The sequence below is a fragment of the Triturus cristatus genome, chromosome 4_1, assembly GCF_964204655.1.
Source record: "Triturus cristatus chromosome 4_1, aTriCri1.1, whole genome shotgun sequence".
NCBI classification, from domain to species: Eukaryota; Metazoa; Chordata; class Amphibia; order Caudata; family Salamandridae; genus Triturus; species Triturus cristatus.
The window spans coordinates 747,914,061-747,940,774 of NC_140585.1; the positions used below are offsets into that span (position 1 = coordinate 747,914,061).

The window sequence follows — 26,714 nt, forward strand, 5'->3', positions numbered from 1 at the left end:
GACAGGACAGGTATGACCAGGCCAGCCGAGTCACCTTCGTCCAAAACATTTCTCAGCACTTCAGGTGGAGTGATCAATGCTTTTTCAGTGCTCCTTCTAAGGCGAAATCTGACTTTGCCAACTGTCCAAGATGTTATTTTTTCAAGAAACAGTGGGAGTTATTAGGCCATGAAGTAAAAGTCATATAACAAATAATGCATCGACCCACACCTTCCCTAAACACTCCTTTCAAGTGTTTTTAATGTATGTCAATTAGTGTGGAAGTCTCACTTGCTAGAACAATGCCTTTTTATGTGATAAGTTGATATTAGCAGCCTGTTTTAACAAAACAAATAATACGGAGCAACCATACACTTGTGAACAAGTATGACGTTTAGAATGCTGATTCCAGAATGTGTGCTTCCAATACTTTATTGCACAGTTTGGTGAACCAGCTGTTGTTTGAAAAGGACTCCTCTTTTTTCATTGCCAGCGACAAGCAAAGCAATAAGTGATAAGCAAATTGGGAGCCCATTAGGTATATCATTTTAGAGATGACACCCAATAGGACTACGAGTTGATCCAGTGGCACCAAACCACTCATGATTTTCTGTGTCCTTTTCATATCTCTTGCCAACATTAATTTACTTTTTGGCATCAAGGGCTGCATTATGTAAAATGGTGCACTATTACTGTCTGCACTAAGTTCTAATACGTAAGCCTGATACGGACAGGGATAGTGAGATATATTAGAAACAAAATGTGCTATCTCCATTGCAGGTGCACACTTGGGCCTGCACTGGCTAGAGGGCAGCACTCAAAGAGCGATATGAGTTTAGGATAGCCCGCCCAACTTTCAATTCAGAGTGAAACTGTGTACCCCAGAGTACTTTCTATAATATGGTTCCAGGCGTGTAATAATGGGACCTGTTCTAACATCCCTACAGCATTGGTCTCCCATTCTGTCACATTCTGCTAAGGTGAGTGTGAGAGGACAGAGGGGAGGTGGGCTGCTGGATAGCTTTCATAGATGAATTAGAGCCCGGCTTGTTTGTTGTATGTGCTAAGTAAAGAGTCGGCCACATGTTTTCCAGATTCACTTCTTACAAATCCAGGTCATCTTCAAACACTCACATATAAAAGAAGGGAACAAACCAAATTATTCAGAGATGAGGAAGAGTGTGATTCTTCAAAGGGAAAAGATCTGTCATAATGGATAATTTCAGTCGCCCATCAGACTCCCATAGAACTCCTTTAACCATCCCAACATCAGGACCTGAGTGGACAGAATGTATGACGATACATAGCATGCCATTACTACGCATGCTTTTAGTGCGATGTTTTTACATCGCGAATGGCATTAGTAAGCATAATTTTACTACGCTTACCATAACTTCGCAAAAGCATTAATAATATAACAAATGTATTTTAATGCGCAGACCATTACTTCGCATTCCACTACTATGCGTACATGCCCCTACACTACACATACATGACGACACTACACTGAAACCTTTAACACTACACACCACTACTCTTCCCTAAACCATAACTCACTACCCCCAGCACAACCCCTACACTACAAAAACACAACACTAACCTGAACCCTAATACACTACTCCCAGCACGACCCCCTACACTACATATAAACCAAAACACTACCCTAAACCCCTAAACCATAATACTCTACCCCAGTACGACGCCCACGAGCCCCACTCCTGTCCCTACACTCCCACACTACCCAGCATGACCCACCTACACTACCCTTAACCCTAAAACACTAACCTACACCACACATACACCACAAGACTACCCTAAAACACTACCCCCAGCACGACCCCCTACTCTACACATACACCACACTACCCTAAACCCTAAAACACTACCCCCAGTACGACCCCCTACACTACACATACATCACGACACTCCACTCAAACCTTAAACACTACACATACCCCTTAACACTACCATCAACCCTTAAACTGTACCCCCAGCACGACGCCCTACACTACAAAAACACACTACATCCCCCTCACCTCACTCTCCTCGTGGTTCCTCTCTTCTCCTGGGACCTTCGTTTCCGAGGGGCGGTGCACGTCGTTGTGAGGAAACAGCCTCAGTTTCCTTACAACGACATGGATTGTTTCTTTTCAAGCATACCATTACAACTCATGCATAGTAACAACGCTTGCGATGTAACAACTTGCACACTAATGGTACGCGTTTTAACATCGCAAGCCTAGTAACGCTTGCGAAGTAATGGTATGCGCAGTAGCAGCCGCACACTAAAGGCTGTTTACTGAGTGGACACTTTGGTTGTGTTTTGGGAGGGGGTTTATGGGGCCTGAATGACTTGCCTGGAGGCTGCAAATAGATCCAGCGCCAGCCTGTCTATTGAGGAACCCAGAGGAAAGTTACTGGCATATCCCCAGAACAATGTTGAACCGAAAATACAACAGGGGTGATTCCCAGGGCAGGCTTCAGAACAGAATGCCTGTGGATTATTCAGCGGAGCCATTCCTGCTTTATTCTTGATTGATATGAAATAGTTAGATCCATGTGAGTAGGGGTGCGGCTAAGACCACTCATTGTTCTAACCTTTCCAGCAAAACAGTATAGTTGGTAGTACCATAAGCCATAGAAACACTGGGGAGTATCAGGGATGTTATTATTCCACCCTACCGGGAAAGAAGGAGCCTCTCTCTGTTGATGGCAAGGGAAGATTCATGGCTTCATTCTGAATCCAGAATGATGATCATTTCTGGAGTCGTCTAATCACCTTCCTTTCCGTGATCTTTCTCAGAAGGAAAGGTTTAGGGTAGGCCAGTAGTTTGATAACATCTCCTGATCTGCAAAAGAGAGGCAATGATGTCTTGTTTCACTGGATGAGAGACCGATCTATTAAGAATGTAGTATCAAATGTGACAAGATGAAGGGACTGTTTGAACAGTGAGGCTCAGACATGGTCTATCAGTGCTTTGGTCTCTTTGGCTAAGCACAGGAAATCATCAAGCCGCGGAGGTACAAATGAGGTGAAAGCTCGTTGAAGCAGTGGCTGCAGATTGGTATGGTTGCGGGAGCAATTGAATGAATTGGAGATTGCATGCAAATGTTGGTAATTTTGGATTCTAACAAAAGTATGGTAACCTATTCATACACTCACGAAAAAAATTGATGTATTTAGTACAAGGAGGATATTTAATGCATTTAGGCCTGGATTACGAATATAGGTCAAAATTCCGATCCATGCAGAAACTCCTATTGGTGCATGGCTTGGAGTAGTGAGTCCCATGGACTTCTATGCATGGGTTAGTTATTGGGTGCGAAAAATATTGCACCCCTGTAATTTTCTCAATTTCAGCACGTCAGACATGCCAATATTTACCAGACGAAAAATGTCTGGAAATTAAATAGAAATGAGGAATTTGGAGCGGCAGGCACCCTGTCTCCAAGTGAAGTAGGCAGTATTAGCTACATGCTGGAAATACCTATCCCATGGTGTCAATATTTACTGGGTTGGATTCATACTAGCCGTAATTGTGAGTTCAACCCTGTAACTCGTAATGGGGCCCTTAAATGTATGACAAACAGACGTAGATTGTAAATGATGTGTAAGAGGTTAATTGCTCTGAAAAAACTGCTGTTAGAGGTGAAATCCCTTGTCTAAGCTTGCTTTGGCAGAACAGAACATGTGACTCATGGTAGCTGACCCACCCATTACATGTAACATACTTGTATTTCTACATGATTTCAGAACTGAACACAATGATGTAAATTCACTACTTGGTATATTTGGTTCTGGGAAGCAGCAACGTTTAAGCCCTATATTTGAAATCTGGTTTCTGGTTTCCATAAGGCATTGATACCTTCATTTCGCTGCCCTCTGCAACCTTGTGTAGGCAGCGATGTAAACATTCTCAATATTCTGCCTTTCAGTAAATATAGACTAGCAACAGAATCAACAATTTAAATCAGATTGAGACCTATAGATGAAATCGACTTTGAAGGTTTATCGGACGGAGAGACTAAAGAGTCTTTTGGAAGCATTGAGTAGGGGGAAACACAAAATAAACACTAATGAGGCGACATGTTCTCCATGTATCATGCCTGCTGTGTGACTTGTCTCTCAAACTGTTACTTTTGATCCGGTTTCTGAATCAGGAGGAAATGAAAAGCCATAGATCCCTTGTCAATAATATTAAATACAAACCTGTCAATCCAAGGTGACTGTGTTAGAAGGCAAACAAGAGCAAAGAGAAGCTACTGGAAAATAACAATCCCCCTTGTGTAGCTCTGCTTTTTGGCTTACATGAGGGTAATCCCTGAAATACTCAAACCTGGTACCTCTTACAGAGGCAGCAAACCCTGCTGTGGTGAACTGCACTATGGTTTATGAAAGGCAACAACTAAGGTGTCTTCCACTTTTCTGCCTTGATTCAGGTGATGGGAGTTGCTCCTCAGTGAAGTAACCATCTTAGTAGTGCCTAGATATTAATTTGCAGATAGAGAGTTGCCAATCTGAGCATGTCTGATGCCTTAAAAGAATTTGCACTTGAATGGAACTATACTATATTTAGGGGCATATTTACAAGGGAATTGCGCCCCCGGAACGTCACTTTTTTCAACATTCCGGTGGCGCTATGTCCTGCACCATATTTACAAAGCGGCGTTAAGCCACTTTGCATGGTCTAACACCGCTTTGTAAATATGGTACCCTTTTACGCAGTTTTCTGCATGAAAGAGGCGTGCAATGGGTGTTGCTGTGGTTGTTCCACCGCAATACCCATTGCTTTTTTAAGCTTTCCGAGATTTTCAAGGATGTGTAAGTCTAAGGCAGCGCCGAAAGCTAACGCCATGCAAATGCAGGCATTCGATTCGTTTTCACTCTGTGTGTGCTGCCTTCTGCAACACACATAGAAAGAGCAAATTGTCTTTAAAGATTGTTCATGTGCAGGAAGGTGTCCCTTCCTGCACATAAAATTATCCCTGCAACGCAGAACCCCTTGCATTATGGTGCAAGGGTGTCTGTGTTGGCAATAGGCACCTATCTCTAGTGCCAGCGCAAGGGGAAATACAGGGGTGTGCTGTATTCTTGTGAATACGGCGTATCCCTTCATTTTTTAAATGATGCAGCACGGCTCTACAAAACTTGGTGCTGCGCCATTTCCTTGTGAATTTAGCCTTACTCCTTTACCTAGGGTATTGGCACTTTCTAAGGTAAAGCTCTCTATTCCAAGCAATGTACACAATATTGGTCTGGTGTTTAAGTATGGCCTGTGGTTTGGGTTTGTGTGCCAAGTATCAACAGAAGTCAATGTCACAAAACCAAACTTCTACCCTCCTTTCCATGATTGGATGGCTCACTATTATAACATGCTGTTCTCACCAGGTCTAGGTAATTGTCTTCCTCCATACACCAATGTAGCACCCTCCTTCACACCAATTTCGCAGTACTCCAGCAGTTTTTCTAAGTGTGCTTTGTGATTTTGTGGGCCATGATCTGTTGATCGGTCCAATGGGTCACCGATTTTCATCTTTTTGATCTCTTCCACCTATAAATACATAAAGCATACACATGAAATGTTACACACATGATTCAACAGATAGATTGTTGTGTGTGAAACGTGATTAACACCTGGCTCTAGATGAATGTTAATCTTTGGCGGTACATTTCTGCTGGTGCCTCACACAATCACAAATTTGGCAGGTTTCATGCAAATTGAAAAAATATTAACTCTTCGGATATGAAATCCAGATCTTTGTTTGATTTCGTGTCAGTTGATGGATGATACATCTTACTTCTCCATGTAAAGATAATTTTGGAAGGAACCAGCCACTTCGACTGAATCTTTTTATTATTCTGTAAATATTCTGTTCTTAGTTTTATAGGACATCAGACATGTAAATATTTTGAGTGATGTTCTGGAACAGTTAGTATCTCACACTATAGATAGATAATATAGGTAGTCAGAATCTCATCGGCAGCAGCAACCAGTCTGAGTTTTACGTGGTTAGTTTATGTAATGTATTTGATTACAACATATGGGTGGTATGGATTGCAGGTGATTGCTTGATGATAAACAATAGCTGCAATCACATTTTTATGTTCAAGATCTAATTATGGTGAAGAATAAATATCTGTTTTCGAATGTCACAGTGAAAACAGTTTTGGCAAACCACAAAACTCTCAGTGTATGCTCTTCTATAAGATACACAAAAGACAACATTTAGACCATACAGAGTCTGTTTTTGCCTTGAAGGCACAAATAATAAATGTGTCCACCACAGGGTTGCACAAATAGAGTACCTGACATTTGGATATCTATGAGCCCTCCAAGATGCAATGTATTGATTTTGAATGCGAGCCACCTTTGAGGTAAACACAAGACAAGACTCAAGCTGTTGGGAGAGTTAGAGGGCTAAATTCATGCTCAGTAGTAAAACCTTGGAAACTCATGTTGGTATTGTCAGCAGGTAGACTCATCTACCGTTTGAATAAGAAAGGGTCTTGTGTCAAACTACTAGCTAGTCAATAATTAGACACTTGCAGAAAGACATGCAATCTTATCTTTGCTGATGAGTGAGGGTATGGCTACAGAATAAAGGCTGGATTTCTGAGCAGAAGATCCGCCTCACTCAGGATGGGAATTAATAATTGAAAATGTATACATTACAAATGGGATGTTCATGAACGACCTTTTGCATTGCTGAAAATATAGGAAAGGAATAAGGGATCTAAGCCATCTAACCAAACATAAATGTGTTTCCTGAAGAGTCCTAACACTTGCCAGTTTGGGATGCAGCTAACATAAGACACTGTACCTCAGCTCAAATTTATGAGGTCTATAAAAGTCTACTTATTCTGTCTGGCTCCAGAACCGCAACTAGTAAGAGATAGCTGTTCACAGTTCATTGACCGGGACCAATGGTCAACAATCAAGAAAAGAAAAAAGAAAGATGAGAGTGGGTGCGCTATGTTTGCTTAGAAGTAATGATGAGCATTTTGGCTTTTCTAAACCATGATTACCTTCCACCTGCAGCAGTACAAGAAAGATTTTCAGAACTAGAAGGCCCCCGCTCTCCTCAAGCATATTTATCTGAAACTTTCTGTACTCCTCTGAATTGAGGCTTAAGTGGTTCAAAGGGAGAAATTCACATTCATTTTGTGGTTTTCAGGATGGGAAATTAATACTCTTGAGGTTCAGGAGCAGGAGAATAAATAGGAGGGGCAGAATATCTGCTTAGAATGAATGCAATATCCAGTAACTAGAGGTCAGATTCACCTGTGCACTGACTCGCCTTTGCCTACCCTGGACTTTATATTTTTCAACACAGTTCGCAGCCATAGGTGGCTGTCAAACAGTGAAGGGGATTCTGCAGGCTGAATGCAAACAACATTATCTGCACACAGGTCCAGTGTGGATCTGCGACAGCGGGCAGATTGGCACAAATTGAAATGTGTGTAGCATAGGAGATGCTGCAGAAATTGGAAAAGAAATTCCATGCAAAGGAATAAAACACTGCACGCCATAAAGAAAACGCCCATAAATCAGTATTGCTGCTGCAGAAAAAGGGCATGACATTGATTCTGGTAATACTCTTCCACTATGTAAAGTCATGGTCAAGCACAGAGGGGAGGGTCACACGTCCTCTAGCCACCTATGTTTTTAAAATGATTATCATGAATCAGCATCTTGCCCTCGTGCAAAGTGATATTTCACTTGAATTAGGAATGAAAGAGCTAAACATGAGAATTAATAAAAAAACACTTCATAACTATATGGATTAATTCATTTCAGAGGAGTTATATGAGAAAGGAATATTCGAGGTCTGCCTTCTTTCGTGCATGTATGCCCTTTTTATCTGCATACAACTGTTGCTGTCTCTAGGCAAACCTCCTATTTCCAACACATAACACATACTTAGAGCTGGCTTGGGTCCTGCTATGAATCTTTTAGATTTGATTCGACTAAAGGGCCTTGTTGCTGATGTAGTGTGGGACATTTATTTGTATGGACAAGGGATCGTCTCCAAAAAAGACTTTAAGGTTCATCATTGTTTAGCGGCTAGATTTAGTGCTGGCATCGCCAGGTTTTCTCCTTAGTTACGGAGAAGTACATTTTCCCATTAACTTCCATTGGAGTGGTGAAAGTTTAAAGCGGGACAAAAATAAAATGGAGCAATTTTTGCATTAAAAATTGTCAGTCTCCCACTTAAATCTAGAGTGTTGGCATGTATGAATTTGCAACACTGTAGGCCCAAAGCATAGGCAACTGCAGCAATGCAGTTACTCAAGCGCTCACTTATTTTAATGGTAACCCTCAAGCTTTCTAGCCTCTAGAAGAGCTTCACTGAGAGACACCCTCTGCTTTCAGATGGGGCAGTGAAGCGGTTTTACCAAATTCTTCTGACATATTTAAATTCCTATGAATTTTTTGGAAAGGATTAGAAATGTCCCTCTAAATTAAACGTAGCTAATGGACTTTAGTGGTTTTAGCTGTCATCTGTAGGCAGCTTTACTAGGTCTCTCTTACAAGCATCTTTAGCGGTCTGTTGTTGAAGACATGTTGTTTACAGTACAATGTACATAAGGGTGCTTTAGGTCTGGACCCTGCTCACAATTTGATGGCTTTCCTGCCTATCTCAATTCCTTGCTTCTTAATTAACGGCTTTCCTCCCTTTCCTATATGTTATTTCTGATTGGATGAATGTATAAAAAACAAAATTATTCAAAGATGGCCACTGGTGCGTGCTCATGCATGTGCACACATCGATAGTCATCTTGAGATGATTTGTTTATGCTTTAGGAAAAATCATTTCACAATGTCAATTATGTGCATCCACACACAGCTGGGTGGCCATCTTGTAATGGGTTTACCCATAAAAGACCAAAACAAAAGAGCTTTGTCAAAGTTTGCCAATGCTAGCTTTATTTTACATCGAGTACGCCATGAGAATGCATGTGTTTCCTTGCTATCTCACACAGCTTTCTTTCCTGTGCCTCCGCCCACGCGCTGTCTTTTAATTGCCTGTACCCTGCTCCCTGATGCTCCCCTAGCCCCATATTTTTTTCTTATTTACTTTTTTGAATAGGGCTTGTGAGAAGCAAAGTGTTGCCAAACTATTCATTTACTTTTTTGCGTTTCACAGGCACTTGCTTTTAATTTTGTTTTTACATTCCACTACACTTTACTACTCTAGGATGACCACCTATCATTTTAGATTGCAAATTAAAATAGCCGTCGTGAGTCACAATGCATGCACCCTAACCCATTCTCAATGGCAGTACATTTTGGAATGTGTTTTCTTTAATAGAAAACCGACTGCAAGATTTCCCGCAATGCATGCACATCTGTCTTGATGCACTAGACTATCAAAGCCAGTAGCTCAGCCTTTTAAAGGTAAGACCTATTGGCTTTGCCATGGTGGTTACTCCAGGGCTCCTGAACAAACCTTAATGAACATTTCTCTTACATATAAAATTGTAAAAAACATTCATGCCCCCAGAAAAAATAGATAGCATTTTTCAGTTGCTTCAAAGTTAGGTTACAGCTTAATTTCATCAACCAGAGCTCAAAAGCTTTGTAGCTTCCTTGGTGTGTTCAGTGGAGTTCAATGTCCTAATAACATAAAGTGATATATATATATATATATATATATAAATATAATCAGTATGTTCATCCTTAATAATGATAATAATGATGATGATGATGCCGCTAATACACCATATGAAATGAAAATAATGTGTATGCAACAAAAATCGTGAAGTAAAATATTATTTTTGTTCTTGCTTACCACTCTCCTCAAAAATTCATCATGAATAGATTCTTCAACAAACAATCTGCCCGCTGCAATACAGTTTTCGCCTTTGTTGAAGTATACGGCTCCCATGCCCTACAGGGAAATAAAGAATACTCATGTGAATGCACAATCAGTGGATGATTCTGTAGGCATTTCCATTCACCAAGCTGCTTACCCTGTTGAGGCATTGCAAGCTCATGTCCTACGTCCCAGTTGCAAGAACTTTCGGCATACTGCCATACTCGTGCTAAATTTCTACACAAGCGGAGACTACATAAAAATACCAACAGCACTGTGAGGGATTTCAATTAGTCAAGAGGTTTAATCACCCTGGGCGTGAATGCTGATTCCTAAGTTGTATGGACCTCCAATAAAGCCTCAAAATGGTTTCCCTTTCTATTCAGCTGCTTTTGGATGAGAATTCTCCAGGCAGGTCCCACCCTGAGTGATTACTGTGAATGTTCTATTGTGGCAGTAACACATACCTGGTCCTTCTGAGCAGCTAATCCCAAACAGGTGTATGAGGCGTGTTCCTTTTGTGCTACATCACCACACTAATTCTGCAGTGTAAAGCAAACACTGTAATTTCTTCATAGGTTTTTTAATCAGTTTCAAAATGTCCTAATACATACTTATAAGTGGGTGGCGATATTGGCATCCTGTATATTGTGCAGTGCTTTCCCAGTCACTGTCATGCTGTATCAGTCTTCAATACTGAGGCGATCGACAGAACAACCACAGGTGCTCCTAAAAGACAAACATGATCCACACAGAGCACCAGTGTGGCTCTTTGAGTGATATAACTCTTTTCAAGTAAGGATTGTCTCAGTTCTTCACTGAAGTCCACTAATGACCATACGGGCACCTATACAGAAGCTGTGATGTTATACCTAAAGATGGGTGGAATAAATTTGTTTGCAAGAATTTCAAAATGAAGGATGTAAATGAAAGATATCAAAAGTCACACCGTATGGGATGGGGGACTCTATTCTTCAACGGCTGGTCAGCTAAAGTGGATATTTTACAGTGAAACAGGTGTATAGCTTGTTAGTGTTCCTGCCTGATAAAACAAAGCAGTTCATTGTAGAGCAAGCTGTTCTCAGCCTGTCAATGGACGCCACTGCTCAGTCTATAGTACTGGGGTAAACTATCTGATATGTAATTTGTATCTGACTCAAGAGCTCACCTTTACCAGTTGTCAAAAGGCAATGGACAGAGAACCCACATGTATGGCGATCGATAATATTTTTTTTAAAATGACATAATTACACCTAACAGTTGATCTGTTCTGCAGACCAAAACTTTCGAGTGCTCTTCAGAGCCGGGCAATAATCTGCCTCTGTGGTCAGCTATTAGAGGCCTTTATTCCTGAAACACAGTAAGAGTCCTTTTGGCCCCGAGGGGAAATGTAGTTCTTCTTTCCCTATCCCCACAGGAGTGTGGCAGGGCAGCATCATGGCCCACTCCTCTTTAGTTTATTTATAAGTAATGTTACTAGCTGCCTGGAGGAGCTTGGCCGAGACACCCCAAAGTTGCTCGGCCTGAATGTCCCTATTCCTCTATATGCAGATGATGCTGTTTCTTTACCTAAACATGTATGCATGTTATGATTGATACATTTTGGGGGTTTTGCAGGGCAAAATGTCTGTCTATCAATGTGAAGAAAACTAAGGTCATGTTGAAACAGGGCTCTGGTAAAGAGATCATTTAAATGAAATGGGGAACGGTTACAAAAGATGGACCAGTTTGATTACTTCAACATGCGTTTCCATTGTTCTCTCAGTTAGCAGTATCATTTAGAAAAATCTGTGGTTAGCTTAAGAGGATGCTTTAATGTTGTACTTGGATTCACCAGATGAATAGGCCTGGAAGTAATAGTTTTCAGGCACACAAAAAGTTGCTGGATGGAGCATGTAAGCACAGTGCTCAGCCATCAAGGCTTGAATATCTATGGCAGGGCCCCAGTCAAAATAATGCTGAGAGCACTTTAGCTGTTAAGGAGGCCTATTTGCGCTCAAAATGCACCATTACTAGCAGCAACATGAGCCCTCTGACTGCTGGTTATTTTGCGCATTATACCCTTAGCCAAGCGCCATATCAAGATTTGTTACAACCAAAAATGAAGGGCATGTTATATATTACATTTATATTAGGAACTTTTCCAACCAGAGTGCATTGCTCTAAATGGGTCGCAGATCTGTCCCAATATCGCACATGTACATTGGGGGGTAAAATTACAATGCTACATTTTTTGCTCAAAAACATCTGGCCCATGACGGAATTGGCTAAAAGCCTTGTTTAAGAATAAAGAAATAAGATCCTATGATGATGCCCTATTATTATGTTATCGGACAGGCAATACTGCCATTGTTTGTACTGTCCCTTCTTATATATGGTCTTCTTGGCTTATCTTGAGGAAAGAGCCTGAGTGAGTTTATGCTCCGCGCTTGTATTGCACAATGACGTTATTCTCTTGATTGACAGTTTTTGATGAGCAAAAAACACAGCCCATACCTCTGGCACTAAGATCAGATGAGGCTGTAGTTGTAAGCAAACACAGTCTGCAGCATGTACAAACTGCCCTAGCATCTGATGGTGACATGGCAGGGGTGTCGCAACATCGGCCTTTTATATTCTCAACTCTTCCTAATAAAACAGCATGGGGAGAGCAGGAGTGTGATATTAAGGGAACACTGGGTTGTGATAACCATTTGTAAATACAGACTCGTTTTTGGCTAAGGTTACAGGGGGATACCACTAATTATCATTTACCTTATTTCTTGCCCGGAGTCCTTGAAATACCAAGAAGATGGAAGGTCACATGAATTAGGCTGTGAAGGGCCAGAGAAGGTGAATGGTCGCAAACATCAATGGCAAGAAATATGCCATTGATAATAGTAAGCATTGGATACTGATTTTGTACTAATAAAAGACAAAAAGCATATTGTTGAATTCAGTTCAAAGGATTCCAGCACAAAGTTGCTTCGTTGCATGCCAGGCGGGCCACAGCGTGCTCATCGCGTCTCATAGGATAACCAAAATATATGATGTTCACAGCAGTACGAACAATAACGAGACAGATGATTTCAAAGCTTCTGGTGTGGGTGTCCTAGGATTTCCATCAGAGAACATGGAGCCAATGAATATATAAATACAGAGTTTGTTGAATCTGGTATATCTTACAGGGAAGGTATTATTGGCATTCACTCACTTATAGAAGTTATCCCCAAGAGGGTAAAGAGAATGCAACCGCTCATGTTGTGGTCAATGTACATAGCATGTGACAACAGAAAATATTCAATAGAGTGGCCTATAAGTATGCATGGGGTTCTCTTAGAGTGAACTGTACAAGAGATTGGAAACAGTGGCGATCGAAGAAACTGTTAGTTTATGACTCAATTTAGTCAGGCTTATGAGTTAGGGCCCAGAGTGTGCATCACCACAGACACTCCCTGCACCACTAGCCAATAACTACCGAAGGGTTAACAGCTTCTATTTACTGGCAAGTTCCTGGTGAACCTAACTTGTGGAAAATGGAGCTATCACTCCCTCGAGCATGGCACGCATTCAGAGAAAGGGGCAGACTGAAAAGGTCCAGGACAAAAATGCCTGTGCCAACTTGCCCCTCAGGAGGTCGGTTGGCTTCTTTAGCCCATGTATGAAAATCGCATGTATATGGTAGGGTGGTTAAGACACATATGTCCCTTACTAGGCGGAAGACAGATAATATTGCAAGCTCGGCTCTGGTGGCTATTACATCACCTGCCTCTAAGTGTAAATAGCAAAGTGTGAAGACTTGCCATACATTTTACTGCACAGAGGGAATTCACAAGGCACGTTTAAACTTATGACAGAAAATAGAAAGCTCATTGACATAAGGGGGACACAGACGTGGAAATGCCAATTTCGCTACACTCATGATAGCACCTTGCTGGTCATCACAGTCATGACAGAATCTGCCTTGGGATATACGCCTATGGATCAAGAGGTGACACACAAAGGTTTCTCAGGGATAACATTTTACACAGATAGCGGTACTTCATGTGCTCTTCAGGTCCCCTACGCAAGCCTCAGCCCCCTCCAAATATTTATTCAGATTAGCCACCATTGGCGACTTACCCCACCCGGTCAGATTTAGGCATGTGAGGGCCTAGTAACCGAGCAGTGGTGAGAGAAATCAGACTTGAGGCTGTAAACTTACAGAACTGTGTCTGGCCAGAAAAGAAAAAGGACTGAGGGCACCGATCAACAATCTTTTTGTCAATCTGTTTTTTTCGCTTCACCCGATTTTAAATTACAGCAGTGTGAGCACAGTCACAATATGAACCCAAATACAACATACACAATTTAGAAGGGGGGTGCATGGAGACAATTCTGGAAACCTAGCAAGCTTTTCTTAGGGATCAGCACATATGAATTTTTGAGAAACTACTGTGTAAACACGGGTGTGCTATGAAGATTGAAGTTAACTGTTGACAAATAAATATGAGAGACATTATTTTTTAATATAAATCTACCAGCCTTTACCAAAGACACTTGAATTTCGCAGATGAAAGTGGAAAGAGCTATACCCCCAGTGTACTGCATTGCACCACATATCATTGGTTTTCCACCACGATTTAGACTGAGACCTGTTGCCTATTACAGGTTAACATGGCTTTATGTGCATGATGGTTGTAATGTCTGCTGTCCTCTAACTTCTCTATAAGCAGATTTGGAATGTGGCGTCCACTAGGTCTGGCACAAGGTGCTTCCTACGCATATTATGTTTTAAATTAGTGTAGACGCCCAAGATTTTCCTTAGGAGCCCACTGGCTTCCAAATTCTGGGTTTGATAAATACCAAGGCTGGCTAGTCTTGATTCCATCTTAGGCCTCATCTTTCTAAACCTTATTATTCCTGTCTCTCTTTCACTCTTGCAGACTCTTTTGTAGCCTGCTTTCCCCCTTACTCACAGATTCCTAGCTTTCACTTCCTCCTTCCGTCTTCTGTCTTTCCCTCTCTTGCTCTGCACCAAAGGGTGATGATGAAAGCTATGTGCCGACTGCAAAAATGAGTGCTAATGCCCACCAGCTGCAACCACCAGCACAAATTAAGCACTCTTCACAAGACTGATACGTACCATTCTCACAGCTTTGTCAAGATCACAGTCATTGAAGATGATGAGCGGCGATTTTCCACCAAGCTCGAGAGACACTTTTTTCAAATTACTCACTGCACAGCTGTAGGGGCGAAGGGGAAATGAACGGAAAACCATGATAGCTTAGACATTAAAATGAATCACACCTTTTTATTTTAAAAACAGAAAACTCACTTTATGGGCACTCTGCTGCAAATGGTAAACTCAAAACTAACTTCATCCAAACAAAGAGGTGAAAAGAAATCCTCACTTCTAATCACCTCCTAAATTCTCACTACTATTGTTAGTAGTGATGTGGGACTGGCACAGCAGCAAGCACAATAGTGATAAATGATTAATTGTATTACCAGGAAAGATACTTCACTGCCTGATTATTCGTTCCAATACCATGCCCGTGTCGCTCTTCCCATTAGCATCTATTCTGTTCCGAAATGTCAGTCGCCCAATCTCGGTGTGTTTACCATGACAGATAAATAGGAAGACAGAGAATGAACACTAGAAAGTTCAATATAAATACGCGTGATAAAACCTGATTATTAAAGTCTTCTACAAAATGGAATTTCCTAGAACATCATGTGGCTATTTGGGCAGGAATCATCCAATAAGAATATCATACTCCTGCACCAACTTTAAAAACCTCTAAGATTGTTTTAGTTGACATGCTTTCCCCAGGCATGGAACATCACAGGATTGTATCTTCCTAGCGGTATCGAAAAGGGTTTTGTCTCTCTGACATAATTGTTTCAATCAGGAACGACCAGAATAACTTCTATAAACAAGTATGTTGCATTACTGTATCTCCGCACATGCACAGTACAAACTTGTACTTATCTAACGGCATGACTAGGTTTATATCTTCATCTATATTCAGAGATGTCCCAGGATGTTGCCTACAGGCATGCCTACGACCGAGTCAACAGACAACCCCTATTGACAACGTCTACTTGTGTACCCTAAGAAATAAACTACCTAGATGTGTGTCTCAGAACTGTATTTACCTGAAGGCCTTCACCATTTCCCACGCAATCACTATATGGCACAGTATCAAGACCAGGCAAGTAATACAGTTCAAACTCCAATAAGCACATGTTTAACCACTTCTACTTTCAGTTGATTGGAACCTGCATTATCTTGTCCAATTGTTTAGCTAACACCACTAGTGTCCTGACCCACAGGCATGAGAAGCCCTTGTCCACCAAATCGTATTTTCAGGAATAAATAAGACGACCACACTTTTTCAAATATTTCTTCAAGAGCACATCATTGGTAAGTGTCCACAGCACGAGTTTGTTGCAGGCCACGCAACATGCTCATCCCACTTTTTCGCCCTGTGATTTCTTTAGTTGTTTGGGTGATGGGCGTGACTGATCAAAGTAGACCTGAGCTTCCTTCCTGGGTAGCTTAATACTATGAATTGCAGTAGGAAAAACATACTTCACTTTGGAAGTATAGGGATGGGGCAGAGATGGGATTAAGTGTGCATATTTCCAGTTCTTGATAAATGTATTAATCCTTCATCGGGTAACATATCACTGAGACTCCAGGATGGCAAATCTGGCACTACCAAGTCACAGTTACGGCTTTTAATCACCCAATTATTAATGGCCACCTATCGCAATTCTTTCCACAGTTCACCAGTGCGGATTTTATCCTAGAATGTCAATTGCCTGAATGAGACGATAAAAAAAGGGGCTTTGAAACATGATTCTTCTTCTTGAACAGACACACTTAATTGTATCCTACTGCTCTCTTTAGGACCACTGTGGTATTCCCTGGTAAAACTCAAATGTCCTTCATTTGGGTTTCACTAGAGGTGCCACGGTGTGGCTATTCTTTTACGTGGGAACTCACCCCTTCATCCCTAGATGATTTTGCAGGACAACCACAGGAGATACATAGTGGTTTTTGAGTCCCTCGAGAATACACCTTCACCTGCCTCAATGTATACACTCTCCACCCTGTATTGACGGGCTTTCTCTTCTTTGAGTGGCTGTGGCTCACCCTGCTTTCAAACCTCGGTGTGCACAGCCTTTGGCTCTCCCCTCTATGACAAAATATCTCTGCCTCTCTCTCTAACAGCCCTTCTGTATCTTTTTTCCCCTAACTCTATGTGAAAGTTGACATTTTGTTTCAAAATTACACATTAACTCACTATTTATAATGGCAGCTGTCGAGATTGTGTTTTGAGTCACGAATCACGTGAAAGTTTTACGTTTCGTCTTGGTCTATAGCTCAACTTTTCCGTAGATGATAAAACATTCCAATACAATGGGCCACACAGAAAAATATATATAGTAATATTGTAATTATAAAATATTTAATAACGTAGTTTGAATTTAGAAAATAATGTCCCAATAAATGATAGTGTTACATTAGTTTCTAAACTCAAAATAGGCTACTAAATGTTTTGTAATGAAACTATTTTGAATTTAAAAAATAGTATAAGTCTTATTCTTCCATATTTTCTAGGTTATTAAATATTTTATAATTAAATTATAAATAAATATGTACTATATGAACTACATTTATATAGGATATATATATATATCTATACATCTTTCACTCAATGGTGCTAATTAATTACATAAATATATGGGCATGGTTGGCTAAATACTCCATCCAAAGGGCAAAAAAAATAACCCCCCCCCAGAAAACCCAATATTATATATATATTTGGGGGGGGGGGGGGTTCTATTCTAAAATATATATTTTAGAATTTATAAAAACACAGTATGTGATTGGTGCTCCTACATTAGTGACTCCTGATGCAGTGGCAGCTATGTAGTGGCTCCCAATGTTGCAGTATGTGATGTAATGGCATACTACCCACATGACACCTTCCCCAGGATATTACAGACTTAGGATGAAAATGTGGTTTGCCCTTGTGTTTCCCAAAGAAATAGCCACATCTTCCAACTCTCCCCTTACATAGCTTGCACATCCGCAGTCTATTATTCATGCAACAGGTTATGGTGAACAAGCAGGGAATTTTCTCTGACATGCCTTAGATGCAAGTCGTATGATAGCACCTTGTTTCACGTGGTTTGAAAGTGCCCGCTCATTCAAACGTTTTGGGGTAGGATTTTTTAATCCCTTTCTCGAAAATCTTTGAATAAATTATTCCTCCCTCTCCTAAACCTGTACTTCCGCATATACCCAAGGGTATCAAAGACAACCAGTACTTTAAGGCATTGGTGGACCAGGGTCTGGTGTTGTCTCCAAGATATATTGCCCAGCATTGGAGAGCCAGCAATACTCCCATCTTCAACGGCAGATCTGTGGCATAAGCAAATGCATGTACCTTTAAAGATCTCTTTGAGGCCCGCTGGTGCTGCTGGAAGCAGCAGAGGATCTGGCAGCCATGGCAAAGAACATTTTTAGTCAACCCAAGTACTATGATAATCCCTCTATGTGGGAATACATTGGTCATGTTGTGCATGCTTACCCTCCTATATGTTCTGTACTACAGCACAGTTAGTGCCTTCAGTATGGTAATAAATACTAGTGCCAACCCTTGTAATGTGCTGTTTTAGTGAAACAAAAGGTTATTACTTGTTACCGATAATCACATCATTTGGACGGGTTTGTATAGTTTTGAAACGCTCATATATCAATTTATAAAAGAGAACACTTTTTTCGATTTAGATCCTGAAAAGAGGCTGTGGAGTTTCGGACATATAATTCAGAAACATTTGCTGTTTTGTGTTTGAGTCATACGAAGAAGTGAGCAGTGATTGTCTTAAGCAAGATCAAATCATAACATTAGGAATTACACTTCCTACAATAAGAATACAATTTTTTTAAAAAAATGTTTATTAGAGGACCCAAGCTGGTTAAAGCATTTAGATTAGGGATGCCACATAATGTTTTGATGCTGTGGCACAGGAGGAAAAAGTCACACTTGCCTTCTTTCAAACTTGGATGTATGAACCAGATGGGCCAAAACACTCGGATACATTTATTTGGAATAGAAACAGTTGACATTTTATCAGTGTCTTTATCTGCGAGTAGTCATCTACACAAAACTGGAAGGACACCTATCCAACCTACATGCATCTGTAGCATAATATCTAATCTATAATTTAATAATAAAGTAATAGGGCATTCCAAAATATCACAAGAAAAAAAGGTCCTAAAAATATCTACAATGCAAGAACCGCCATTCCCCCTGTATCATGACTGAACAGTTTTTTAGGTTGAGCCTAGAGCCAGCACGCATGCGCTGTTTTGCAAGACTTATTGTAGAGGAGTAGAGAATAGAAGCCCTGCTCACTCTCCGCCCACATTTGCCATTGGCTTGTTTCATTGTCTGTCCTAAATGCTGGCTTTCTATTCGTCAATAGGCTTATTAGTCCTTCCTTAGTACCACATCCTCTTCATTTGTCACCTCCCATTGCGACTGGGCCCTTTACTTCGGTTACATGGTATGTGTTATTTAGACTGTGAGCACGATTTTCGTTAAATGAGGTTCTCCTACTGTAGGCACAACATGCCTTGGTGCCTTCTTTACTCCCCCTTCTCTCCAGTTGTCCCTGCCTCCCCCCTGCTCTTCCGTTGTCTGTGCCTTCCCCCCCGCCCGCCCTCCCTGTTGTCCGTGCCTTCTCTCCCCCCGCCTGCCTTCCCGTTGTCAGTGCCTTGCCCACCCTCCCTCCCGTTGTCCGTAATGCCTACCATTTGCAATGCAATATGTCTCGCGTAAATGCGAGACCTGTTGGATTGCAAATGCTTGTTGTTATTTACACTGCCTCCTTGCAGTGTCCTAAGTCGCTCTCTAGGGGATAGACCACTTTAAACCCTTGTGGCTTCGGTGCCCGCACCATTTCTCTCTCTTCATCTGCCTCCTTGTTCAACGACCCTTTTTCTGCTTTATGAAATATCTTTAGGCTGCCTACTGACTTCCCCAACCTTACACAATTTAATATTTAATTTTATTTATTTTGACTTCTGTATATTGTGTATTTTAGGCATTACACCTTTTGATATTTTGACATTAGATATTTTGTCTGATTAACATTAATGAACATCTAGAAAATTACACTCTAACATATTTGCAGGCATCACCTTTTCATGATCTGTTTTCCAATGGGGGTCGAACCGGTGAAGCCGAGCTTACGGATGTCCGGGTGCTCTGACAGCCGCTGTCCTACCAGGCCACCTTTGTTATCAGAGGAGAAAAACAGTCAGCATCAGCATGTACACTTTCACCAGCATCAACAACTCCTCATTAGAATAAGTGCTCAGATTCTATTTTTCATGATCACAAACTGTCCGTGTCCATACCACCAGATACAGTTCGACTACGGTCTGTAGCTCCACTTTCAATTTTATCTTTATGCAAACTTCTTAAATTTCAACAGAGCATAAATAAAACATTTGTTTCATGAAATAAAATTAGAAACAATATTTGTTAGGGGTGCTGCAAATCACACGCTTTTAATGCCTTTTAATTGTTTTTTTATGTTATTGGTAAGTCTTAATTCAATTTCATAAAAGAAAATGTGTTGTGGCCCTAGAAGACCTCGGATGAGGTGCTACTGGATGTCTGGGTTGCCAAATATCTCAGCTGTCTAGTCTTGGTTCCATCTAATGCCTCTTTTATTCTCCAGCAGACGCTACCTGCCCCTTTAACTTACTCTAGCAGGTTATTTTTGTCATTCCTCCTTTTTTTACTTTGTCACTGTTTTTCTGTGTTTCTCTTCCTCCTCATCTCCCTTTTGTGTTTCTCTTTCCCTTGGTCATTTTTTTAAAATGTTTTTATTAAAGTTTCAAGTCAAACAATGAGTTACAAACAAAAACATATCATAAACAAAAAGCAGATCACATAATCAATGAAGGCACCATTGAAAGAATATTAACATACATGGGTCTGTGTGGCCTACAGGAGGCGGGAGTACAGCAAAGCACCATTGTTAAACACAAATGAGATCAAATATACACAAGTAAGCATATCGGAACGGAGAGATACATCTAATTTCGAGAAGGAAAATAAAGATATGCAGACATAGTACAACAAGGAGACCAATATGTTACGGGTTGATAACAGTCCGCTCATCACACTTCCTGAGCGTCATCACTGTCCTGTTTAGACAGTTGGTATTGCGCAAATAGTCCCCAGAAACTCTTTGGTCGGTTACAAGGGGGTCGCATTTCGTTATAAACATCTGACTGTGTATTACAATACAACATATCTTTTTCCCATTCAGCGACTGTAGGAACGGGGCCACGCATCCACCTCATGGCAAGTTTGCACTTGGCAAGCAGAAGACCCATTGCTATTAATTTACGAGCGCTTTATTTATTTATTTAGCGCCACTAGGGGATCCGGAGTTATAGAGTCCCACGATGTCGCTCAACATTTTACAAATTTGTGACCAATAGACCTCTACTTGTGGACACAGCCACGCAACATGAAAGAACCCAGCTCCGGACATATGACAACGCTCGCAAGCATCCAACTCATGTTAACCACATCTATGCAGTCATTGTGGGGAATAATGGACTCTATTCAGGAATTTGAAGTGCGCTAATCTGTGACGGCCATTAACAGAGATCTTGCGCGTGACTTCGCAGCAGTAAACGCAAATCTCGTCTGTGATGGGAGCACCAATGTCAACCTGCCAGGCTAGTCTAGCCTTTGTCTGGGGATAAACCTTAGGGAGTATAGACGCAGCGTAGAGCCGAGAAATTAGTTTACCAGGTGCCTTAGATCCCAGCAGGATAGCCAAAGGAGGGATTTCCATAGGTTCCAGGAGTTCATCCCCCAGCACCGAGCATGTCGGGTTCTAAAGAATTGGAATTTCGTGAGCGACATCGGAGCCTCGTCGCACCCCCGACGCTTCCTCCCATGTACATACCCGGCCTCGTCTGAATAGGTCCCCCATTGTTCGTATATTCAGGTTACGCAAGGAACTGATAGTACCTCTCTCTGATCTAAGGACAAACCATTGGCACCATTCCACCTATAGAAGGGGCGAGTATAGTTGAGCACCGCTAAATAAGTTAAGTAGTGCGTTTCACGCATGAACCATGGAGTTAACTGAGTCCAATATTTTGCATCTTTTCGAGGGCCCGAGTGAGAAGACAGGGTAGGGGATGGGGTGAGGCAGCCACCCGTTTGATCTGGAGATGCGGTAGATCCTGTGGGCCATGCACTCAGCTATGAGCCTGCGAGGCCTGCACTATTCTGTAGTAAAGTTCTAGATTCGGGGCACCCAGGCCGCCCGCCGTGTAAGGCAACATAAGAGTGTCTAAGGCGACCCTAGCCGTCTTACCCACCCATGCTAATTTATTCATCAGGGAGCGCAGCTCACGAAACAGATACTGAGGCACAACCATGTGGATGTTAACAAAAAGGAAAAGCAAGCGAGGAAGCACCACCATCTTCATCAGAGCGACACTCCCAGCCACAGAAAGTGGGAGCCGAATCTATCGGTCTATGTCGTCTCCAAGTTTATCTATCGCCCTGCCATAGTTCGCCTTTAGAACCAAGTCTGCATCAGTATGGATTTGGATACCAAGGTATCGCACCGGATCTGTTGTCCATTGGAGTGGGTAGTCTAGTGTGATTGGATTAGTTGCAGGTGTCAGTGGAAATATAATAGATTTGTCCCAGTTGATTTTTAGGCCTGAAAGGCCTCCATAACGCAATACTTCCCGAATAACCGGGGCAAGGTGAGTATCAGGGTTGCGAACATATAGAAGCATGTCATCAGCGTAGGCCAAAACAATTAAATTGTAGTGGGGGAAACGAAGTCCGCGGTGGCTAGGATATTCCCGAAGCGCCCTCAGCAGGGGTTCAGCTGCAACAGCATAAAATAAGGGGGACAGCGCAAGATATGAAATGGGGCTGAGACCTTATCACCCGTGCGAACACGCGCCGTAGGTGAATTCTACAACACCGAAATGAGTTGCAAAAAGACCTCACCAACGCCCATACGGCGTAACACTGCATGCATGAACGGCATTTCTATGGAGTCAAAGGCCTTTTCTAAAAAGACCGCCACAGCCTGGACCTCTGGTCGAACATGTTGAATGGCTTCAAACACTGTACGCAGGTTATAGGCGAGCGTGCGACCAGTAATAAATACGGCCTGCTCCGGCCCAATCAGTTGAGGCAGCAGAGGGGAGAGCCGATTGGCCAACACTTTAGCGAAAATGTTAGTGTCCACGGTAATTAGAGACAGTGGGCGATAAGAGGGACATTCGCGGGGATCCTTGCCAGGTTTCAGCAGAGTGATGACCAGTGCTTCGCACATGGTCGGGGGCATTATCTCATCTGCGCCCATTTCCTGAAATAAGGTGACGATATGAGGTATAAAAAGATCACTAAAAGCCTTATAAAGGGAGACCGTCAGACCATCCAGACCAGGAGCGCTCCCTTCACACATGGAATTTAAGGAGAGTCGGACCTCCTCGTTCTCAGTGGCACATCGAAAACTCACGGTGCCAGTTTTGCAGCCACGCTAATTCAATATACTCGAGATATTGCGCTATATCATCCTCACTAGGAGTGATCTTAGAGCTGTAGAAGTCCTGATAGTAGTTACGAAATCGATTGTTAATCGAATCTTGCTCCGTCAGGACAGAGCCGTCCTCATCGAGTACTTCAGTAATGTGTCTAGACTCTGAACTGCGACGAGCCAGAGCAGCAAGCACAGAACCTGGCCTATCGGATTCCCCGTATGCCCTGGCCGAAGCGTATTTTCCCATATGCTTAACTTCACAATCCGCCTAATCGTGAAAGTTAGCCAAAGTAGTCGTGAGCTGCTCCCTCAACTCAGGAGTATTACTGACAGATAGCTCGGCTTCCAGAGTGGTTAGCCGTTTTTCCAACTAAGCTAGCCGGCCCCTAATACAGCGGAGGACTCCTGCATGTTTACTTATGGCTACCCCTTGGGGGTATATTTTGAACGTCTCCCAAACCGAAGCAAAGGAATCAACCGAGCCCACATTAATGTCAAAGAACTCAGAGATAGCAGTATGTAAATCGGATTTGAAGACTGAATCGAGCAGAGAGTAAGGGGGAAATCTCCACAAGAACGGAGGAAAGCCACGAGAGGGAGCCAATATAGTGGAGGAGGATAGGCGAGTGGTCTGAGAAAGAACGAGGTAGCACCTCACTGTCATGAACTGTAGGCATTAGAGTATGTGAAATAAACCAATAGTCGATGCGCGTATGGACTTTCATGTTGCGCTGAGTAGTGTGTGAAACCACCCCGCTGGTCGGACCTGGCTGTCCAAACATCAGACAGCTGCAGTTGTAGAGATATGTCATGTATGGCCTTGGCAGAATTCGATAGGGGACGAGGAGCCCCTCTTGATCGGTCAAGATCAGTGTCCAATATACAAATTAAAATCTCCCCCCCCCATAGCACGGTGGTGGGCATGCAGACCTTAAGTAATGAGAAAATCGATTGGTTGAACAGCGGGTCGTCATAGTTCAGGGCATAAGAGTTAACAATGAGAAGATCCAACCCCATGACACCTGGAAACAACATACCTGCCCGCCAGGTCGGACTCGAGGCAGTCCAACTGTAGGTCTGACCTAGGGTTGACCCACGTCAATACTCCTCTGGAGTGAGAAGTGAAGCAGGCGGCATGGATTGATCCCGATAGCCCCCTACCTGTGAATAACTTACTGCCAGGGTTAAGGTGAGTTTCCTGTAATACAGCAATATCGATTTCCCAACACTTAATGTATGCAAAAAAAATAATCTGCACCTTTCGATGATCGATTAGCCCCCTGACATTCCTCGTTAGTAGGCACACCTGTTAATGCTGAGTCTTACCAGTGTTAGTACCAGTCATATGCAAAGGAAGAACCATTGATATCTCCGCCACCCGATGCCACCCCTAGCGACCCACACAGCAATGAGGAAAAAGAGTACATGATCTGCATCAAAACAAAAATCGAAATAAAATCCCAACCCTGCCCCCTCCCATGCCTTGCGTACCCCAACTTTGCAAAGGCAAGTAGCATCCCACCCAATAACCAGACACTCCAACAACATCATCCCAGACAATACATAGATAAAAATACAAACCCCGAAACAATAGAGAGCAACTGTGGGAAACACGAAGGGGCGGATGTTACCCAACGCACACATGCTAATCCATCCTCCCGCCACACACCAAAGCGTTATATAGGTAGCTTCAATCACAATGCGTCACAACATATGCAATAGTCCAAACTTCAGTAAAGATGTGGCCCATCAGATCAGAATACGCCAGTGTGACACCTCTCATAGGAACAAGGGGGAACCCTCCTTCCCCTCCCCTTGTGCACAATTTAGATAAGGAGCAGACATAGGACTGCAGGGGGAGTATCTAATCATCTTATTAATATCCTGGCCCACGGGCCACAAATAATATGCATATCAACCCCTAGTATGCCACATGGAACCACCACAGGCAGAGTAGCACAACATATGGACTAATCGTGCATAAACATCCCGCTTTAATCATTGTCATCTAGGTTATCAGAATCACCACCAGCCAACAAGTTACCACTCCTTCCTTTGTCTCGTTTTGCATTCTTGTCCCATTCTTAAAGGGCTTTTTGCAGAGCTTGGGGATCCGAGAAGATTCTGGCTTTGCCTTCGAGTAGTACCCTGAGACGTGCAGGATAGAGCATAACGTATTCCATATTGTATTCTCGTAGCTTCCATTTCAGGGGAGCAAATTACCTCCTGGCTTCCTGCACTTTAAAAGTGAAATCCGGGAAGAGTGAGATCGAAGCCCCCTCATAGCGCAAAGTGCCCAGTTCTCTTGCCCTCCGCAGCGCCGCGTCCCTGTCTCGATAGTTCAAGAGTTTGGCAATAATGGGGCACGGAGGGGCACCAGGCTGGTGTCTGGGGCCAAGAGAGTGGTGCGCCCGTTCCGCGACAAACAGTGATGAAAAGTTGAAGGCCCCCAGTAGTGCCTTGAGCATATTTTCAACAAATTGTTCCATGTTGCCTGTTGCCGTGGAGTCGGCCAGGCCAGTGATGCGGAGGTTCCTGCGCCTCGAGCAGGCCTCCAAATCTTCGGCCTTATCCTGCAGGGCCGATAATGCGCGCTCCATTCTGGCCTGGACCCCACCCAAGTCGGTCTGGGCCTCCTCAACCTCCGTGATTCGGCGTTCTGCCATGCTAAGTCGCTCGGAGTGTATGTCAACCCTCTCAGATACTCTGCCCAGTCGGTAGGCCAAGGAGTCGATCTTGGAATCAATTGCGGTCAGACCCTGCTGCATGGACACTATAATTTGCTTGATATCACTAACCGGGTCATCAGGAAGAGTTTCTGTTTCAGACCCCTCGGTCTCAGCTGTATCCTCGCTGCGCCGGGATTTACGGTGCTCAAAAGTAATCTTGGGCTGAGATTTATCCGGTTTACCCATAGTGCTAGCAGCCGGTGGATATGCCTCACGGAGAGCACGTGGTCCAGCACCTAGCCACTGGAAGGCCTCAAGCCGGGTATATTGCCTCTCTGACCCCCGGGCAATGGAGGTAGAAATGCCAGCACACCAAAACACACTATTTGTGCAATTACTGCGGTACCAGGCCTCTGCAACATGTCGAGCCCCAGTGGTAGTTATCTGTCAGGGGGGACAGCAGCTGGGAAGTGACGGGGAGGACCTCCACAACAGTGTACAAGTAGAGCTGGCGTGTAGTCGTGTACATGCCGGAGAGTGGCCAAACATCAGGAGATGACATCTGTATAGGAGCTGCAACGTTGCCCAGCAGAGGGGGCAGCTGAGGATATGACCGCTACCAGCTGCAACGTCCGTCCAGGACTACCGATATCAGGCAAGGGC

The 26,714-nt window shown here is 42.8% G+C and overlaps 1 protein-coding gene across 1 annotated transcript in view; it reads right to left on the reverse strand.

Annotated features, from left to right (window-relative positions):
• The window catches only part of LOC146855471 (mitochondrial 10-formyltetrahydrofolate dehydrogenase), a 293,724-nt gene that overhangs the window by 15,229 nt on the left and 251,781 nt on the right, over nt 1–26,714 (reverse strand). Inside the window, exons 17-20 of the mRNA XM_085653264.1 lie at nt 19,982–20,075; nt 14,903–15,002; nt 9,775–9,873; nt 5,366–5,531 (exon numbers count right to left, since the gene is read on the reverse strand). Coding sequence (XP_085509390.1) covers nt 5,366–5,531; nt 9,775–9,873; nt 14,903–15,002; nt 19,982–20,075 — 459 coding nt within the window. The remainder of the gene's footprint in view (nt 1–5,365; nt 5,532–9,774; nt 9,874–14,902; nt 15,003–19,981; nt 20,076–26,714) is intronic.